General features: G+C 38.0%; 1 protein-coding gene across 3 annotated transcripts in view; it reads left to right on the top strand.

Moving 5' to 3' along the window:
- Positions 1-17,846, top strand: part of LOC135719045 (uncharacterized) — a 122,380-nt gene that overhangs the window by 75,399 nt on the left and 29,135 nt on the right. For all 3 annotated transcript variants that reach the window (XR_010521002.2, XM_065241552.1, XM_065241551.1), the window contains exon 12: positions 9,016-9,156. Coding sequence is in view for 2 of the 3 variants with exons in the window: in XM_065241552.1 (XP_065097624.1) it covers positions 9,016-9,156 (141 nt within the window). In the remaining variant the exon portion in view is untranslated. The remainder of the gene's footprint in view (positions 1-9,015; positions 9,157-17,846) is intronic.

The following is a 17,846-nucleotide window of genomic DNA, read 5'->3' as shown; positions in this document are numbered from 1 at the left end:
AATAACAAGGTCAATGCTTCTGACGACAGGTGAAGAGCTGTTGTTCAAACCACACAAGTTTGCGATGCAGCTTGTGAATGTTCGTTTGAACTATGGTTTCGGGAAACACCAAATTGTTGAACTTTATCAGTAACGACGAAACTTACGACAGTAGATGCTTTTGGGAAACGCACCCCTGAGCTGGCAGGCAGGCCAGAACGACCGCCAGGCCACCGGGAAATGTCCCGGTGCTCCAGATGGCCAGTCCGCACCCTGATCCAATCAATTCTCGATGAGCGAATTCAATTTCAGCCCTACTTTTTTATTTCAGAAGCAATTTCACTCAGATATACGTCACCGCGGGGAAAACAAGACAATTGCTACTTCCGTTTCATGCCGACTTTAAATCCAGTTTTGATGTGTAAGACATCCGGTTACATCCTTCTGCAGCTTTATTTGATATGCTGTAACTAATCCAGCAGCTTTCACTCTTGCTTCGACCAGCATCCTTGTTTGATTTAATTTCAGTCTGCATCAACCACTTTAGCAGACTGAACTCTCATGACACCAGTCTTCTGTTCAGACATGCTGGAATTACAGGTATTTTACTCTCTCTCTCTCTCTCCCCATTACTTTTACTTCTGAGGTCTGACAGATATGCCCCTACTACTTTTATACGGTTTATATTAGCATCAACTGAGATCAGACAGCTGCTTTACAGCAGATACCAAACATGTCATCATCTCGTCAGTTTTAATATTTTTAATTACTAAACAGATGCTGATCTAAGTATCAAATCAAACATATACGATACTCACCTAAAGGATTATTATGAACATAATACTAATACTGCGTTGGACCCCTTTTCGCCTTCAGAACTGCCTTAATTCTATGAGGCATTGATTCAACAAGGTGCTGAAAGCATTCTTTAGAAATGTTGGCCCATATTGATAGGATAGCATCTTGCAGTTGATGGAGATTTGTGGGATGCAGATCCAGGGCATGAAACTCCCTTTCCACCACATCCCAAAGATGCCCTATTGGGTTGAGATCTGGTGACTGTGGGGGCCATTTAGTACAGTGAACTCATTGTCATGTTCAAGAAACCAATTGGAAATGATTCGAGTTTTGTGACATGATGCATTATCCTGCTGGAAGTAGTCATCGGAGGATGGGTACATGGTGATCATAAAGGGATGCACATGGTCAGAAACAATGCTCAGGTAGGCCGTGGCATTTAAACAATGCCCAATTGGCACTAAGGGGCCTAAAGTGTGCCAAGAAAACATCCCCCACACCATTACACCACCACCAGCAGCAGCCTGTGGTAATAAGGCATGATGGATCCATGTTCTCATTCTGTTTACACCAAATTTTGACTCTACCATCCGAATGTCTCAACAGAAATTGAGACTCATCAGAACAGGCAACATTTTTCCAGTCTTCACCTGTTCAATTTTGGTGAACTCGTGCAAATTGTAGCCTCTATTTCCTATTTGTAGTGGAGATGAGTGGTACCCGGTGGGGTCTTCTGATGTTGTAGCCCATATGCCTTAAGGTTGTGCGTGTTGTGGCTTCACAAATGCTTTGCTGCATACCTCGGTTGTAACGAGTGGTTATTTCAGTCAAAGTTTCTCTTCTATCAGTTTGAATCAGTCGGCCCATTCTCCTCTGACCTCTAGCATCAACAAGGCATTTTCACTCACAGGACTGCCGCATACTGGATGTTTTTCCCTTTTCACACCATTCTTTGTAAACCCTAGAAATGGTTGTGCGTGAATATCCCAGTAACTGAGCAGATTGTGAAATACTCAGACCGGCCCGTCTGTCACCAAAAACCATGCCACGCTCAAAATTGCTTAAATCATCTTTCTTTCCCCTTCTGACATTCAGTTTGCAGTTCAGGAGATTGTCATGACCAGGACCAAACCCCTAAATGCATTGAAGCAACTGCCATGTGATTGGTTGATTAGATAACTGCATTAAAGAGAAATTGAACAGGTGTTACTAATAATCCTTTAGGTGAGTGTTTACTGCAATGTACTTTATTTTGCAAACGCTTCAGTGAGATCAGTTATAGTATAATAAAAACGTCTCATTCTAAGGTAATAAAAACAATACAGTTCATTATGTAAGGTCTTTAAACACCACTAATAATATAGTTATGTATATAATATTGCATTTCTGTCAAGAGATCCTTTAAACGTTACACAATACACCTTTTAAAGATATTTTTGTTTTCTAGGTTGTTATCCGCATATCTTATGCATTAAACAAGATACATGTATGTGATAAGGAAAAAGTATAAATATATTACTTGTATACTTTTAATTCAGTTTGATGCCAAAAAATATGTTTGTCATGCAGTAATGTATAATGCAATACCAGCAAATGCAATTTCAACAAACAATGAATGACTTGGCCACCACACAATAGTCATTTATTTCAACATGCAGTAATTTGTCTCAATATCAAATTACACACATTGTAGATTTCCCCAAGAAACTCCCATACACCGTCTGTTAGTGAAATATCCAATATTTAATGTCTTTTATCAGCACTCTGCATCAGGGCTCCTAACCTAGCTGTCAACTGCAGAGTGATTTCCCTTTTTTTTTGTTTTGTCAGCTCATGATTTCAATATCTAATTATCAAACGGAGCATAATTCTATTTTCTCTCCTCTATAGAGAGAGCCGAGGAGGAGAGCTGCATTGGTTTTTATTGAGATCTTTTGAAGCATAGCCTGTACAGATTAGCAGATAAATCTCTGGTGGCCCCTGAAGTGCGAGGAAAACACTTTTATGAAGTTTTGGAAGCAGACAATTTTCCTTTGATTTTTCTAAGCTTTATTAAATCTATGTTTCAACATGATCTTTTTAATCTTTTGAACTACAATATCAACTTTTGCTTTACTTGACTTAAAATCTTGTATATGCTTTATTCGTATATCTACAAAAAAGCCCTAGCTGTCTTTCAGTTGTTGATGCTTCAGGTCCCTCAGAGCAGCTATTTGTGCTGATCTCATCCAGTATTTCACCACCATAGCAGCGCCGTTGTCAACGTTTGCGTTACGTATCGCCATCTTGACGTTTAACAACTCACTCTTTTGTCGTCTCTGAGGAACGACGCCGCTAATGCCCCAGCCTCTGATTTAGTTTGCTTTGGATGGCTGGCGTCCTATGGTAATTGAGTCATCATCAGCAACCGAACGGTCGGATTGGAGCTCGCCCGCGGGCACGGCATTAATGAACCCTGCAGTCAACGCGGTCTGAGCCGTGATGACTGTGACTGATGGATGATTGCGGGAGGATCCGCCATGCTAGATTTGTCACCAAAATGAGACCACCTCCCCCCCCCACACCCGGCTCCAGCACGACGGAATAGCAGAAACGTCACGCGGCCTGTTTGTCAAATGATTAACTCTTCCAAACAAGCTCAAAACCATCACGCTGTGACACATCACGTCTGAGGAGCGCCATAAATCGGACGACATTTGAAGAGCGACACTGCGATTGATATGAATGCATTGCCACGTAAACGGCTGCGCAGTCCTGATGGAAGTACGAGGGGGATGAATGGCGCCGCTGTCATTATTAACGCTTGTTAGAGTACGTCGCCGCTTGTAATCATTTCTGGTCGTACCGGGTGTGAGGACTTTTTAAATCATCCAAAACTCATGGAGGGCCATTAACCCTGAGTGGCTGTTAGCAATCTAGACTCAATGTTTGACAGAATACTTTACCGTCAGGTAACTCAGGTTCTCTCTCTCTCTCTCTCTCCTGCCACGGCAAGCTGTTTGTGCCAATAACAGATTAGCATTTTGGGTCAAAACCTTACAATTGTGTAATTTCTTGACTACTAGCATCACAAAACAGAATTGCAAAAAAATATAATGATACTTTTGCAATCACACTGCAAAAAATATATATATTTTCAAGAAAAAAAATCTTAGTATTTTTGTCTTGTTTTCAGTAAAAATATTTGTTTGTTTTTGGCATTTTTTTCTTCTTGAATTTAGTGTTTAAGAAAAATGTTCAAGATTTTTTTGCTTAACCCATTGGCAGATATTTTTGCATGTTTTATGCACAAAATCACTTAAATTTGATATTTTTGGGCTAAGAACTAGTCTTATTTTCATCAAGAAAAAGCATCTTAATTTAAGAATTTTTAGATATTTTTACTGAAAATAAGTCAAGATAAAAAAATCATTTTTTGCAGTGCATGTTTACCAAGTATTACTATACTTTCCAAAAATATATACAAGAGTTGTCACTGGAAAGATTCCCTTTAAAAAGGTCCTATGTACCAATTAGGTACACATACACTTTGTATATATTTGGTACCAGTTTGTACCTTTGATGTACTAATATTCACACTTTATGGTGGACATTTTGAAAGGTTATCACCTCTGTGATAGTTTTGCGATGTGTTGTTGTTCGTACCCAAATACAAAAAGTGCCTTTTGCCCTAAAGTCACAAACATTGGATTTGATGTTGAACAACAGTGATATCAAATAGTATATTTTTCACATTTTAACTGTAGTAACCTAATTCATCACACACCTTGACTGAACGACAAGGTTTAGTTTATTTCAGAGGCCGCAGTGATATCGATTCGCGGCCTGACCCTGTCCTCGGACTCTGCATTGGGGCTGATAGCCCTGTAAAGCCGGCGCAATTGAAATCCTTGGAAAGCGTATCGGACACCGTGGCTTTATACTGTATGCCACAGTCATAACAGGGACAGGGTCTCCTCTGAACTGCCTCCAAAAGAGATCGACTTTGTGTTTATTCTCTCGAGACCCTCGGAGAGAAAGAAAGAGAGCGAGAAAGTGAGCAGGTGTGAAAGTTAAAGGAAGCGGAAATGGAGGATGATAAATAGAACCAGAAATGGATGCCAGTATGAAAAAAAGGGCACTGCAAAGAAAGAAATGGATATGGGAGAGCATAAATACAACATCAGAAAGTAGATATATAGAAAGACAGGCAGTGGAGAAGAGAGTGTATGCGTATGTGTGCGAAAGACTTGTGGGCCGATCTCATCTGTCACAGCCAAGCTGCATCATTAATATGCAACAGCGGGCCACTGATGCTTGGCATTGACCCATTTTCTCGCTGAAATATCACCACAAGGTTCACGGTGTAAGAGAGACGCAGACCTTCACATAATCGGCTTTGCATGGAACACCCAGGTACAGAAGAGACGTCTGGCAGAGGATCTGTATGGAAACACTGGCACTCGTTTCCTGTGATAATGAGTCTGCCAGACTTTGATTATAAGAGCTACAGGAGTTCAGATACACTCTGTCCTCTAAAATCCACAAATCGAATCAAATCTGATATGAGTTGATGATAAAGAATAATTTCACCTGCATTATAACATACCAGTACCAGGACGTTTTTTGATGAAATGTAAATACAACCTTATTCATGTGAAGTGGAGTCAAGACTTTAGCCTTCATAAATCTTGACTCATAGGAACATTCATTTTAACATTGATCTTTTGAACTGTTTTAAGCACTTGAGCATTCATTACCAAAGCATTTGTACAGTGAATTATTCATGGAAGCTATGTTTTTCCTCAACTGTTACAAAGCCATGCAATCTATGTACGTTGAAATATTAAAGGAATTTGTGTTAGTAAAGTAAAGACTTTGGAAAATGTGATCCTGGACCACAAAACCAATCATAAGGGTCAATGTTTTTTAAAATTAAGATTTATACATCACCTGAATAAATGAAAAGCTGAATAAATAAGCTTCTAAGGGTGCATAGAAATCAAAATATTGAGAAAATTCCCTTTAAAGTTGTACAAATGAAATCCTTAGCAATACATATTACTAATGAAACATATTCATGGAATATAATCTTCACTTAAAAGGACACTTCAGCCAAATATCAAAATTGCCTCAGGTGTATTCATCCTTCACAGAAATAATCCTCATGGCTCCAATGGGTTAATAAAGGTCTTCATAGGGCAATAAATGCATTTTTGCCCTATATCCTGATTTCAAACTTTATAACTGTAATAACTAGCATCCGGTAACAACGCCATCTTTTACTCATGCAAGAGTTGTAGCGTAGTGAGGATTTGTTGCCATGGTTACATTGCGCAGTGACTCTCGTGAATTGTGTGAATTGGTGTTGTTACTGGAAGCTAGTTATTTATAAGTTTGAAATATGGATATTTTTCTTACAATCGATTGCATCGATTAACCCTCTGGAGCCGTGAGGATTACTTCTGTTGAGGATGGATGCACTTTTTTGTGCTTCAAAGTCAGAAGTTCTTCCCTGTTTTCTATCATTATAAGCTTGGAAAAGCAAGGACAGTTACTAAAATAACTCCAAATGTGCTCATTTAAAAGATGATGGACATATGTCGGATTGCTTGGGGGGCGTAAATCATGGGGTAATTTTAATAATTGGCTGGAGTGTTGCTTTAATATCCGAATTATTTTTGGCCTAAAAAATTTATGATTTTGACCCATACAATGCATTGTTGGCTATTGCTACACTGCGAAAAAAAAATGACTTTCTTATTTTGTATTTTTGTCTTGTTTTCGGTACAAATTAATTCTTAAATCAAAATGCATTTTCTTGATGAGCAAAATTACCTATCCACTCTAAAAAAAACAAACGGTGCTATATAGCACCAAAACAGTTGCTTTGGATCGTAACGATAGAAGAACCATTTTAGTGCCATATAGCACCGGTGAAGAACCAGTGAAGCACCAGTGAAGCACCAGTGAAGCACCAGTGAAGCACCAGTGTAGAACCATATAGGGGCCATATAGCACCACATATGGTTCTACATAGCACTATATGGTTCTACACAGGTGCTTCACTGGTGCTTCACTGGTTCTTCACCGGTGCTATATGGCACTAAAAATGGTTCTTCTATCGTTACGATCCAAAGCAACTGTTTTGGTGCTATATAGCACCGTTTGTTTTTTAGAGTGTAAGAAAATAAATCCAAATGATAAAATTTAAAGGATAATTGCGGTATTTAACACTTTGAGTCTCATTTCTGGTTTGTTTTGGATGAACTACAGTGATGGACACTGAAATTTTGACAATGGGTCATGTCTTGAGTTTTTGACTGGTTTCGAAGCGTCTCGTGACTGCTTCAGAATGGAAGTCAATGACCATGCACAAACATGTCATTAAAACAACACTTAACGTTCATTTTCAAAACTGTACTACTCACCGAGTGGTTCGTGGTGTTGATGATTAAAAACAAATATATCGGCTCAATGTATGATTTCAATCCTTGTTATTTGCTATAGTGGAACTATTTGTTCAGATACCTCACAACCGCGTATATACTTCCGCTCTATATTTGAGTCTGAAGCATTAGCACACTCCCGACCACTTGATGGCGACAAACACTTTGCCGTACAAGGACGCTGAACGGAACTCGGTGGCTAGCGTATAGACAGTCAAATCGAGCTCAACCTCAAACCTAAGGCTGGTCACTGAGCCATCAAATATAGGAAACATTTATTTCGAGAGAAACCGAGCGAAAAAACTACAACCACATGTAAGCAGACCCCTTTTCTGTTTCTGGCGGCGGAGTGATATATCAGCGATCAATGAGTCTTCCAAGAGAAGTCCATGGAATTTTACAAAATGCCAAATAAAACATGACAGAAACTGTATTTCACTACACTACTTGTTTTTAATCATCAACGAACACCACAAACCACTCGGTGAGAAGTACAGTTTTGAAAATGAACTTTAAGTGTTGTTTTAATGACATGTTTGTGCATGGCCATTGACTTCCATTCTGAAGCAGTGAAGAGACGCTTCTAAACAAGTCAAAAACTCAAGACACGACCCATTGTCAAAATTTCAGTGTCCATCACTGTAGTTCATCCAAAACAACCAGAAATGAGACTCAAAGTGTTAAATACCAGAATTATCCTTTAAGTGGATTTGTGCAAAAAAAAAAAAAATGCCAATGGGTAAGAAAAATATATGTACTTTTTTCTTAAACCTCTAAATCAAGAAATATTATTTTTCACCCCATTGGCAGATATTTTTGCCCGTTTTAAACACAAATTAACTTAAATTGTATATTTTTGTCTAAAACCTAAGCTTATTTTATTAGGTCATTTTGGTCATCAATTCATCTTGATTTAAGAATTTTTTGATATTTCTACTGAAAACAAGACAAAAATACTAAGTAAGAGAGTCATTTATTGCATTGTACAAATATACATGTTTGACTTACAGTATGACTAGTTTTGTGGTCCAGTGTCACAAATTCTAGAATGTGATTAATTTGTTATACATGTTTATATTATATAAATTATGTATCATACAGTAAAGGCAATCTGGAGCTAGTCACACGTTTTACTCCAGTGAATATCTTTCTAGGTTGGAACAGGGAAAGTTGTCACAGTGTAACCTGCCATTAAACAGCATGTAATTATACGCTTTCATAGGCCAAATATTATTTTAGACAAAATTTAAACAAAACAATGATGAAGCATATATGAAAATTGATTAAAGGACAACACCAATTATAATATCACACCATTGTTTTGGCCAACATTTATAATTACACTTTAACATTAATTACACTTACAATATTTAACATGTCACACCTTCCCACAACCTAACATTTATGAAAAACTGTGAACAGAACATGCACTAGTTCAGTCTTTTAACTACAATCTACTGTACTTGCATTATATACTGTAGTTGACCTTTACTTAATGTACGCTTTCTGCTCACACTTTTCCCAACAGATATTTCAAGAAATAAAAACAATACTGTGATTATAATTTGGCAGTCCTTACAAAAATTACTATAATGTAAGAGTGTGTATAAAAACCAACTATTTAAAAAAAAACATCCGAACCTTTGACTCTAAATTGTAGTTTTAGAGATACAGCGCTTCTAATTTGCCCATGTGACAATTATTTCATGGTGCTTTTCATTTAATCTATTGTATTTTATTTAAATATATGAATGTATTTTATCTTTAACAAGGCCTTTAATCATTCTGTCTATCTTTCTTTACTTTACAGGTGTTGGGCAGTATTAGAGATTGTTCCCCAGATGGCTGTGGAGACGGTGATGGAGGAGAGAGTCTTAAACAACAGCACAGGACAAACAGAGATGACTCAGTCTGTACACACATTTGTCTTCTCCAACATATCCCTCGAGGGGTGAGTGTATATATGCACACAAATATAAAATGCATCACCTTCCATCCTATGCATAAACTCTCATTGTTTTCAATGGGCCATGCTCTACCAGCCACGCTTTTTGGTTAAATATATCTTTAAACCAGTGTGCTCCAAAATTCAAATTTACTGTAAAAGCTATCAAAATGTACAGTCTCTTATTTTGCTTAATATGGATAAAGCATTTTTATGACATAATTCTGCTGTGAGGTAAACTAAACACTACTGACTCAGTAAAAATCAAACATGATTTAAGGGTCCCTAAAAGCACAACCTTTCCCACATACCAAACTGTGCAGATTACACCGATCACCAGTTGCAATGAGCTTGAAAACGGACATTACTCAAGCTATTTTAATTAATGTTTCTTGCTTTAATCAAGTATTGAAAGGACAGTCACATGTCTTTTTTTATAAAACTTACATTACAAAACTTTTGTATTAATATTTAAACGAGTTCTTATTGGGATATACACTCAGATTTTTGGCTCTAATGATCAAGAGTTGTTTGCGTGACGGATGGTGAAGTGTGGTGATAAGACATGTCAGTCAGCATAGAGGTGCAAGAGTGTTATTTTACCTCTCTCCAGAATATTCCTCATCCAGCCACCCACCAGCTATTTTCACATTTTCAGCCCGGTACACACACCTCGAGCGATGCGCCGAGCTCATATGATTGACTAAGCAGCACTTAAGCAGGTGAGGACCCTGTAAATAAGCTTTTCCCTCAGAAATGATCTCTCTTTAAGACCTTCCTTCCTCTATTGAGCTCTCCGCGGATGGATTCTGCCACCTGGAGTTTTTGTTTAATTGTCCCATCCCCTTGCGGTTTTATATCATCTGGTTTGTCGGAGTAATGCGGCCTGCTCCAAATTAGGGAATAGAGGGAATTATGGAAAGGGGTATTTTTATATGGAATGAAGGATTGTGTTTTCCATTTGGAGATTATGTATTGCACATAATTCTGAAAGGAGATTTATAAAGTCTCAATTCAACTTTATCTTGTAAACCTTTACTAGCCTATTATCTTGAATTTTGCTTTTTTACTCTGTAATTTAGATAAATTTCTGGCACTTTTAAATGAATAATTGTTGTGGTTTAACACCCTATTGTAACCATTCAAAGGAGAAAGAGTGCAAGGGAGATACATCAGTCGTAATTTAGAAAAGGCAACATCAAGAGGAAAATTGCAGGCTCGTTCTTAAACACGCCCCGCCACTTGATTTTTTCTCACATGAAATATTTCCTTTATATTCGCAGTGAAACAGATTTTCATGTCACTATTTTGACAGTTATTTAATTTAGCTGTCTGCACACCCCTGCTTTTTGAATATGTGAATGTTTCCTTAATGACGACAGGTGTAGTCGATAGTTATGCCAGGGAATGAGAGATCCACAGAGCAACATTGCCCCCTGGAGTTTACCCGAGATGCTACACCATTATTTGAAGTGCCTGCTTTGGCTAGACTTCAATATAAGGTTTCTAACTACATTGAAAATAAAATCCACTCAACCGTACTCGGATGTAACCGAGGTAATAAAGTATCGCTAGCGTGTAAGTATGTTTTTATGTTGCATTACGTACATAAGATATGATGCGTGTGGATTCATGCCAACTAACTTACAATTACGGAGAAATCAATATGTGGCTACTTGTTTATGGGTTTCAAGTACTTATTTATGAGTTTATCCCAGCATTAACTCTTCTTCACCATAGTGCATATCTATTTTTCTTTCGGCATGACTGTATCTCTCTCTCTCTCTCTCTCTCTCTCTCTCTCTCTCTCTCTCTCTCTCTCTCTCTCTCTCTCTCTCTCTCTCTCTCTCTCTCTCTCTCTCTCTCTCTCTCTCTCTCTCTCTCTCTCTCTCTCTCTCTCTCTCAGTCAGTCTCAGCACAAGAGCTGCATTTCACTAATGAGTAAAAGCCACCCCTCAGGGCCACCATGTGAAGTGAAATTATCTAGAGACTCTCCAAGTTGTAGTGGTAGATTTCTTTTTCTCATCATTTGCTTCATATGCAATACAGAGTTTTATTGGTCTTTTCAGTCCTTGTGTTTAACTACTGTATGGTAGGCTTAAGGGCGATTTATAGTTGTGCGTAGGTCCTATGGCGTAGCCGCGACGGCGTAAGCTATGTTTATACTCGACGCGTCCGCACGGGCGCGTTGGTGCGCGCGGCAAAAATGACGTCAACGCGGAGTGGGCGGTCGCGCGCGTTGGGTGCGAGACCCCATTTCGCGTGGCGCTGTGCACGGCATTTTTTGTAACTTTCTGCCCGGCTCCGCATCCGAAAATGACCGAACTCGAGGCGATTCTGTCCGAGCAGGCAAGCCTGTGACGTATCTCTTTGATCAATCCAAGCAAAACAATGTATATATTTATCTGACACTCTGGAAGTAAAGTATGAAAACTTTGCAGTTTAAAATACGAATTCTTTTACATGATTCAGAATGTTTGGCTTATATTTGTATTGAAAGAACTACTGGACGAGGAATAAAATACAAACCTTAAGATGTCTGTACTGTTTGTTTAGTAAAAACGTTAATGAAATGATAATGTTTAATAAATTGTTGTTTTATTCATGTTCTCATATTTATATATATATCAAACTCTAATGTTAAAAGCACCAGGGTTGTTCCAGCGGACGACTTCTTCTATCCTCTTCTTTGTGTTTGTTTTTGACTTTATTGCTCGCGTCGCCCCCTGGTGGTTAAAAAAATAGTGCAACAGCGAGCGCATCAACTATAAACGCCTCGTCCGTTTGGTGAGACGCGCGCGCGATCCGCGGAGGCTTGCGTTGCGGACCAAAGCGCGACCATAAACAAGGCTGTAGGTTCCGCAACGGTTTTCATTTATACTTGTGCGTCGTCGTCCGCGTCGACGTGCAAACACACCCGCAGACCGCTGGTAGGTAGTAATCACGCGTGTAACCACAGTAGCAGCAAAAGAAGTCACAGAATAAGAAGCTAAGCAAGTTAACCTACAAACGAGGAAGGAAAAGGAACTTGGTGTGTATAATTGTAGAAGACCAGCAATGATGAAAGTAAATAAACAGTGACTTTTGATGCAGTTTGAGTTAAATCACTCCTCAACTTGGCTCATCTTTGTTTTCACCATCACAAACGGAAATACCTATGACGCAGTTTTTTTTACCTGACGGGAGGGGTTCTGGTGGACCAATCACAGCGCTTGCGGTCCGCGTAGATCTGACGCGCTGTTAAAAATTTGGTGAGGTGCACGTCAGGCTACGCAAAGCTACGCACAGGCTATGGACCTACGCACGACTATAAATCGCCCTTTATTCAAATGTGCATCGCCCTCAAGTTTCCGCCTGCACCACAGAAATTTAACAATGACTGAGATAACGTGGAAAGCACCTTGGTGCAAAAACACAAGGGATAGAAAATGTGGGGCATTTTTCTCCAAAAAGCAAGTGTTTGAAAAAGGAAGCTCGGCCTTTGAGCATTTATGGAGGACCACAAGAGTCATCCAAAATGTAATAAAGAACTTCAATATTCAATATTCAATATTAATTAATCCATTAATAAATAATAACAATTTACAAAAACAACATAAAACACTCAATAAGTTCATCATTTTAAATTACATTTATAAATTCTTAATTAAATAATGGAATTTCAAAATGTATTTCAAAAAGCGATTTAAAAAGAGAAATAAACAACTGGATTTATAAATTGAACTACAAATACAGGTTTAAATTAGGCATTTAAAAGCATTTCCATTTAACATTTCTGTTTTCATTTTCCTGATGGTTTTCCTTATTCTTTTCGCTATTCGATTTGCTTTTTTCTAATTAGCTTTTCCGTGACTCTTTGGGTCCTTGCAAATGGTCAAATGAGAAATGCAAATTATGGCCAGGTGGATGTAACAAGCTCGCTGATTGGCTCTGATTGTGCGTCATGCACAGATTTATAGATCTCGGATGAGGACCCAAAGAGTCATGGAAAAGCTAAATAGAGAGGCTAAAACGAAAAGCAAATCGAATAGCGAAAATTATAAGGAGAACCATCGGGAAAATGAATGTTTTATGTTGTTTTTGTAAATTGTTATATTAATTTGAACAATTTATTAATGGATTAATATTTCATTTATACGTTATTTTTATAGACGGTTTCATCGGACGCACGTGATACACGTCTGGATCCGAACCTTACTTCCGGTTTCGTTTTTTATAATGGTCTGACTAGTTGCAAAACTGATCACTTGAACAAATGCCTCGTCGAAAATAACAAATGTTTTGGTTTCCTAGGTAATCAATATGTTGTTTTTTGCTTGTTATATAAATAAACTATGTTTAAAGAACTTTGTTGTTATTTATTCTTAGCGGAGTTTACCGGAAGTTACGTGCGGACCGCCACAGCCGCTTGTTTATGTTGTTACTGCTGAAACCGTCTATAACCTCACTTTTTATTGCCTAATAATATGTTACATAATGATTTTTTTGTAAATTGGTCTATTTATTTATAGATTAATGTATTAATTGTTATTTTTTATTGTCCAGGTATTTATTAAATATTCAAGTTCTTTATTATATTTTGCATGACTCTTGTAGTCCTCCATAAGCATTACAGGTAGACGGAAATAAGATTAAAATAAAAAAAGAAATTAATTTGCGCCAGAGTCACGGTGAAAAATGTCACTATGGGTCTCTTTTACAAAAGCCAGAGTTAAATATTTTAAAGGCCCGACTTTATTATTGAGACTGAAATATACTTAAGCAGGCGCAGGCATTAACCTACGGACAGATGGTCGGTCTGCGTTGGACGTTGACTTTAAAGGCCTTCCGTTTGATAATCTCTGGATTCATTGATTATATACAACTGATGGTTTTCAAGCACTGACTCAGAGCTTTGCTTTTTCAATTCAATTAAAGCTCTATAGTAGAGCTACTCAATATTTCTTCTGCATGGGCAATTATATTGTCAGGCTTACGATTGATTTGCCTACAGTCGTTAGGACTTTCTTTTTACGACTGGAGCTGTGGTATTTTTCTATAATTATTTATTATTTTTGTACTGAATTTGATAATGCCATTGTTAGTATTGATCCGCTCCCTTCCTCCCGGTTGGTATATTCACCTCTGGACCTTTATTTAAAGTGGCGTTTCACTGTTCGATCCTTCTGCAGATTTTCAATAGTAAGCCTTATTTACATTGTCATTAGCGAATTACCGCGCAGCGTGAACGGCAGCATCGTCCAGCGGGTGATGGTTTATAGACACTGGCTCTGTTTACACCTGGTATTAAGATGTGTTTTAGTCGATCAGATCACGAGTGGACGAGAGAGACACATTCACGTTTGCACCTGGTGTTTTAATTTGTCACTTTTGTACAGTTTCGACACCTTCTGTCCTGATTACTTCGAGAGGAAGGTCTGTGGGCGAGTCATTAAAGGTCACATTTTTTCGAAGTGTTTTCGAAGCTTTGGTTGAGTTCACTGTGCACAATATAACACATGTTCATGTTTTGTGTGTAAAAAACATGGTATTTTTCACAAAATGTACTTATCTTTACGCCATTTCTAAAACGTGCTGATGTCTTCCTTGTTCTATGAAGTCCCTCTTCAGAAATACTTAATGAGTTCTGTTTGTGTAGCTGGTTTAGTGTGTTAGCTTAGCTTAGCCAGAGCTGTTTGAGCTTAGCTGGTGTATTCCTGTGGGCAGAAGTTGTTCAAAAACTCTTATATTGAAGTCATATATTCGGGAAGTAGAGGGATGTAATCCAAACCGGCCATTCCTGTAGTCCTAAAAAATGAATTCTGTTAAAGAAAATACAGGGTTTCCCGCAGCACATTTCAGTTCAGGCGGCCCGCCTAAGCTTGGAAACCCTACCACCTTAACTAGAGCGTCCAAGAAAAAAAAATTCACTGCACAAAAGGCCAAGAGGTACATCTCGGAGAATAACGCAAACGCGCTTCACACCGCGAGCGGGGACGCGCGAAACACGGCCGAAATGAGATAAAGATGTGGTCCGTCATGTCTGGAGGATAGCCAGTTGATAAAACGCATGTCCATGAGAACTGTAAGTGGACTTGCGTTTTTTTTTTAAGCCTGTTATTGTATTTGTCTATAGTTTTGCAAATTTAAAGTAAGTTAGCTGGTGATTTTGTTGTTTGAGCAACCTGCTGGCTGTTTCATGTGCCTGTTGATTAGATATAATTGTTGGGCGGTCTTACTCACTTTATTTATGTGCATGATTTACATGTTAGTTACACTCATTTAAAATAATGTAATTAATAGTGGGAAATAATCAGTTTTTACCATTTTTGCGCCATCTATCATTGTTCGCGAGATGATCTACAACATCTGCTTTAGTTTGTGTTTATTAACCCTTTACTTCATCATACAGCTATTCCCATTAGAGGTATCTGTTAAAAACATTTAATTCATTAATAATATAGTATGTGTTCATTTTCTGTCATAGTTTCTTCAAAATTAAGTTTTATTTGAGTGTTTTAAATATAAAAATAAAAATGTTTTTATTTTCATCGTGACACATAAGCCCCGCCCCTTTGATTGCACGCCCTCTGCCCCGCCCACTCGCCCAACCCTACCACCTTTACTAACAAATTTTCTGCGGGAAACCCTGAAATATATTGCGTGGCATTGAACTTTGAGCTTTTTCATTTTGCAGGTATTATTTATGCTCTAACAGCAACATTACACACTAACTAAAGTTTGAAAAATGGGATCACGAAAACAGGTGCTTTAAAACCCGAGTAGGAGAAAAAACGGGTTGAATCTGACACACACTAATATTATGTGAGTGTACCATTAGAGGTCTTCACGGGTCCACTTAGATCCGAAAACCCGAGGTGTGATCCGAGACCCAAGCGGGTTCAGGTCTAAAAAATCTATGTGTGCCTAGAAACAGGTCACGTATAATATTTGCGGTCTTGGGTATTATAAAATTAATGTGTTTTTGCGGAGAACTATCTCAACTATCTTGTCATATTGGTGCATGCAGGCTGCTGACTGCACACACATCGGTGCCGTTTACTTTTGGGTCCAGTCTTGTTAAAAAAAAAACGACATTGGGTTGGTTCGAAATCAGGACTTATTTTGTCGTTTTTTCTCGGGTCGGGTCTTTCTTTAAAATAAATTATTCGTGCACGCCGGGTTCCGGTATAAAGTGATTCGGGTCATTATGGTGAAACCTCTAAGTATCATTGCTTGTGTTGTTAGTAAACATGCCACACAACTTTTTGTGCATGTATATGCAAAGTTTTTTCAGATATTTCAGAGCAATTGATGAAATAAGCTTGTACAACGTTTACACACTCGCAAAATAAAGCAAAAATTTAAAAGGCAGAGAGCCTGAAGATCACCAGGGGTCTTCAACCTTTTTGTGAGCCACAATGGATAAAACAATCTGGAGGGCTCCTTATTTTATATACAGTGGTCTACTCAAAACTTTTATTCTTTTACCTGATTTTATTTTATTTTATACTTGTTGATATGTTTCATCATTGTTTTAAATGTTAACATACATAAAAGAAGCCAAGCAAATATAAAAAATATGTAATAAATAAATATGTAAAATAATGTGCTTGGGCCGGCAACTCACTACAAAAGCAGTCCGGTCAAATTCGTTCTCTGAATGTGGTCTAAAGTGGATGAGCTCAAAATTTTACATCTATATTTTATGCATACAGATGCATCTTAATATCCGGTGTAAACAGCCCCAGTGACTAAAGAGTGACCCTACTTTACTCAAAGGCAGAAAGCCATGGCATTGCACGGATCTGATCCAAACTTTTTTCTGCAAATCCAAGACCTCATGCTGAAATAGCTTGTTTTTTTCTGTTGTGTATGTTTTTGGGATTTCTACTACATACAAATGACTAATAAAATCTCTCCCTCCTCTATTGCTAATAACTGGCAGAAGTAATAAAAAGGCAAATGACATCCCTATCAAAATCAAAGTGTTTTGAGTAGACAAATGGTATACAGAACCACCATTAAGAATAAAAGATAAAGACAGAGAGCAATGAAAATGTTAAATCGTAATCGTCATCTTTTTAAAGCTGAAGGGCTTTGTACATTACTACTGTATATTGGCTGATTTTTATCGCTTCCTTATTTCAAATACAAAACCTGGCGGAGAAGAGCTAACAGCAGTAAGTCAGAGCTGCCTCTCATTGCCGGCCAGAAGCAAAAGCAAAGCACTTGCCAAAATAATTTCAGAGCTTGCCAATGAGGAATAAAACAATGTATTTAAGAGTAGTTTTGCAGTTAGTACAGAGTATCTGGTCACATATAACCTCCCGAATGATTTAAACCGGACGGATATGAAGTGATGCTGCAGGCATCCTCTTCCCAAAAGCAGATTAATACATTTGAAACACAGCCCTACAGCTACAAAGCCACACAGAAAAAAGGCAAAAATTATCTGAATTTCAAAGACACGGGGAGCCAAAAGCAAGGACTTTATAAAACCACACTGAATGAGGATGGAATGGAAAATCAGTACACATATTTATTTATTTATTTTCAAAGGGGGGTGAATGTTTGATTGGAGAGAATGGAGGTGCATTTGACCCTGTAGACCAAATCTATAAAGATTTAAGGGATGCTTGAAACTCCAATAAAAATAATTGTAATTTATTGTGATAGATACAAACAAAGTAGCTTTTTGTTGCATACAGTAGTAC

Source organism: Paramisgurnus dabryanus, chromosome 14, assembly GCF_030506205.2.
Source record: "Paramisgurnus dabryanus chromosome 14, PD_genome_1.1, whole genome shotgun sequence".
In the NCBI taxonomy this organism is placed as follows: domain Eukaryota; kingdom Metazoa; phylum Chordata; class Actinopteri; order Cypriniformes; family Cobitidae; genus Paramisgurnus; species Paramisgurnus dabryanus.
This window is presented reverse-complemented; position numbering and strand designations above follow the sequence as displayed.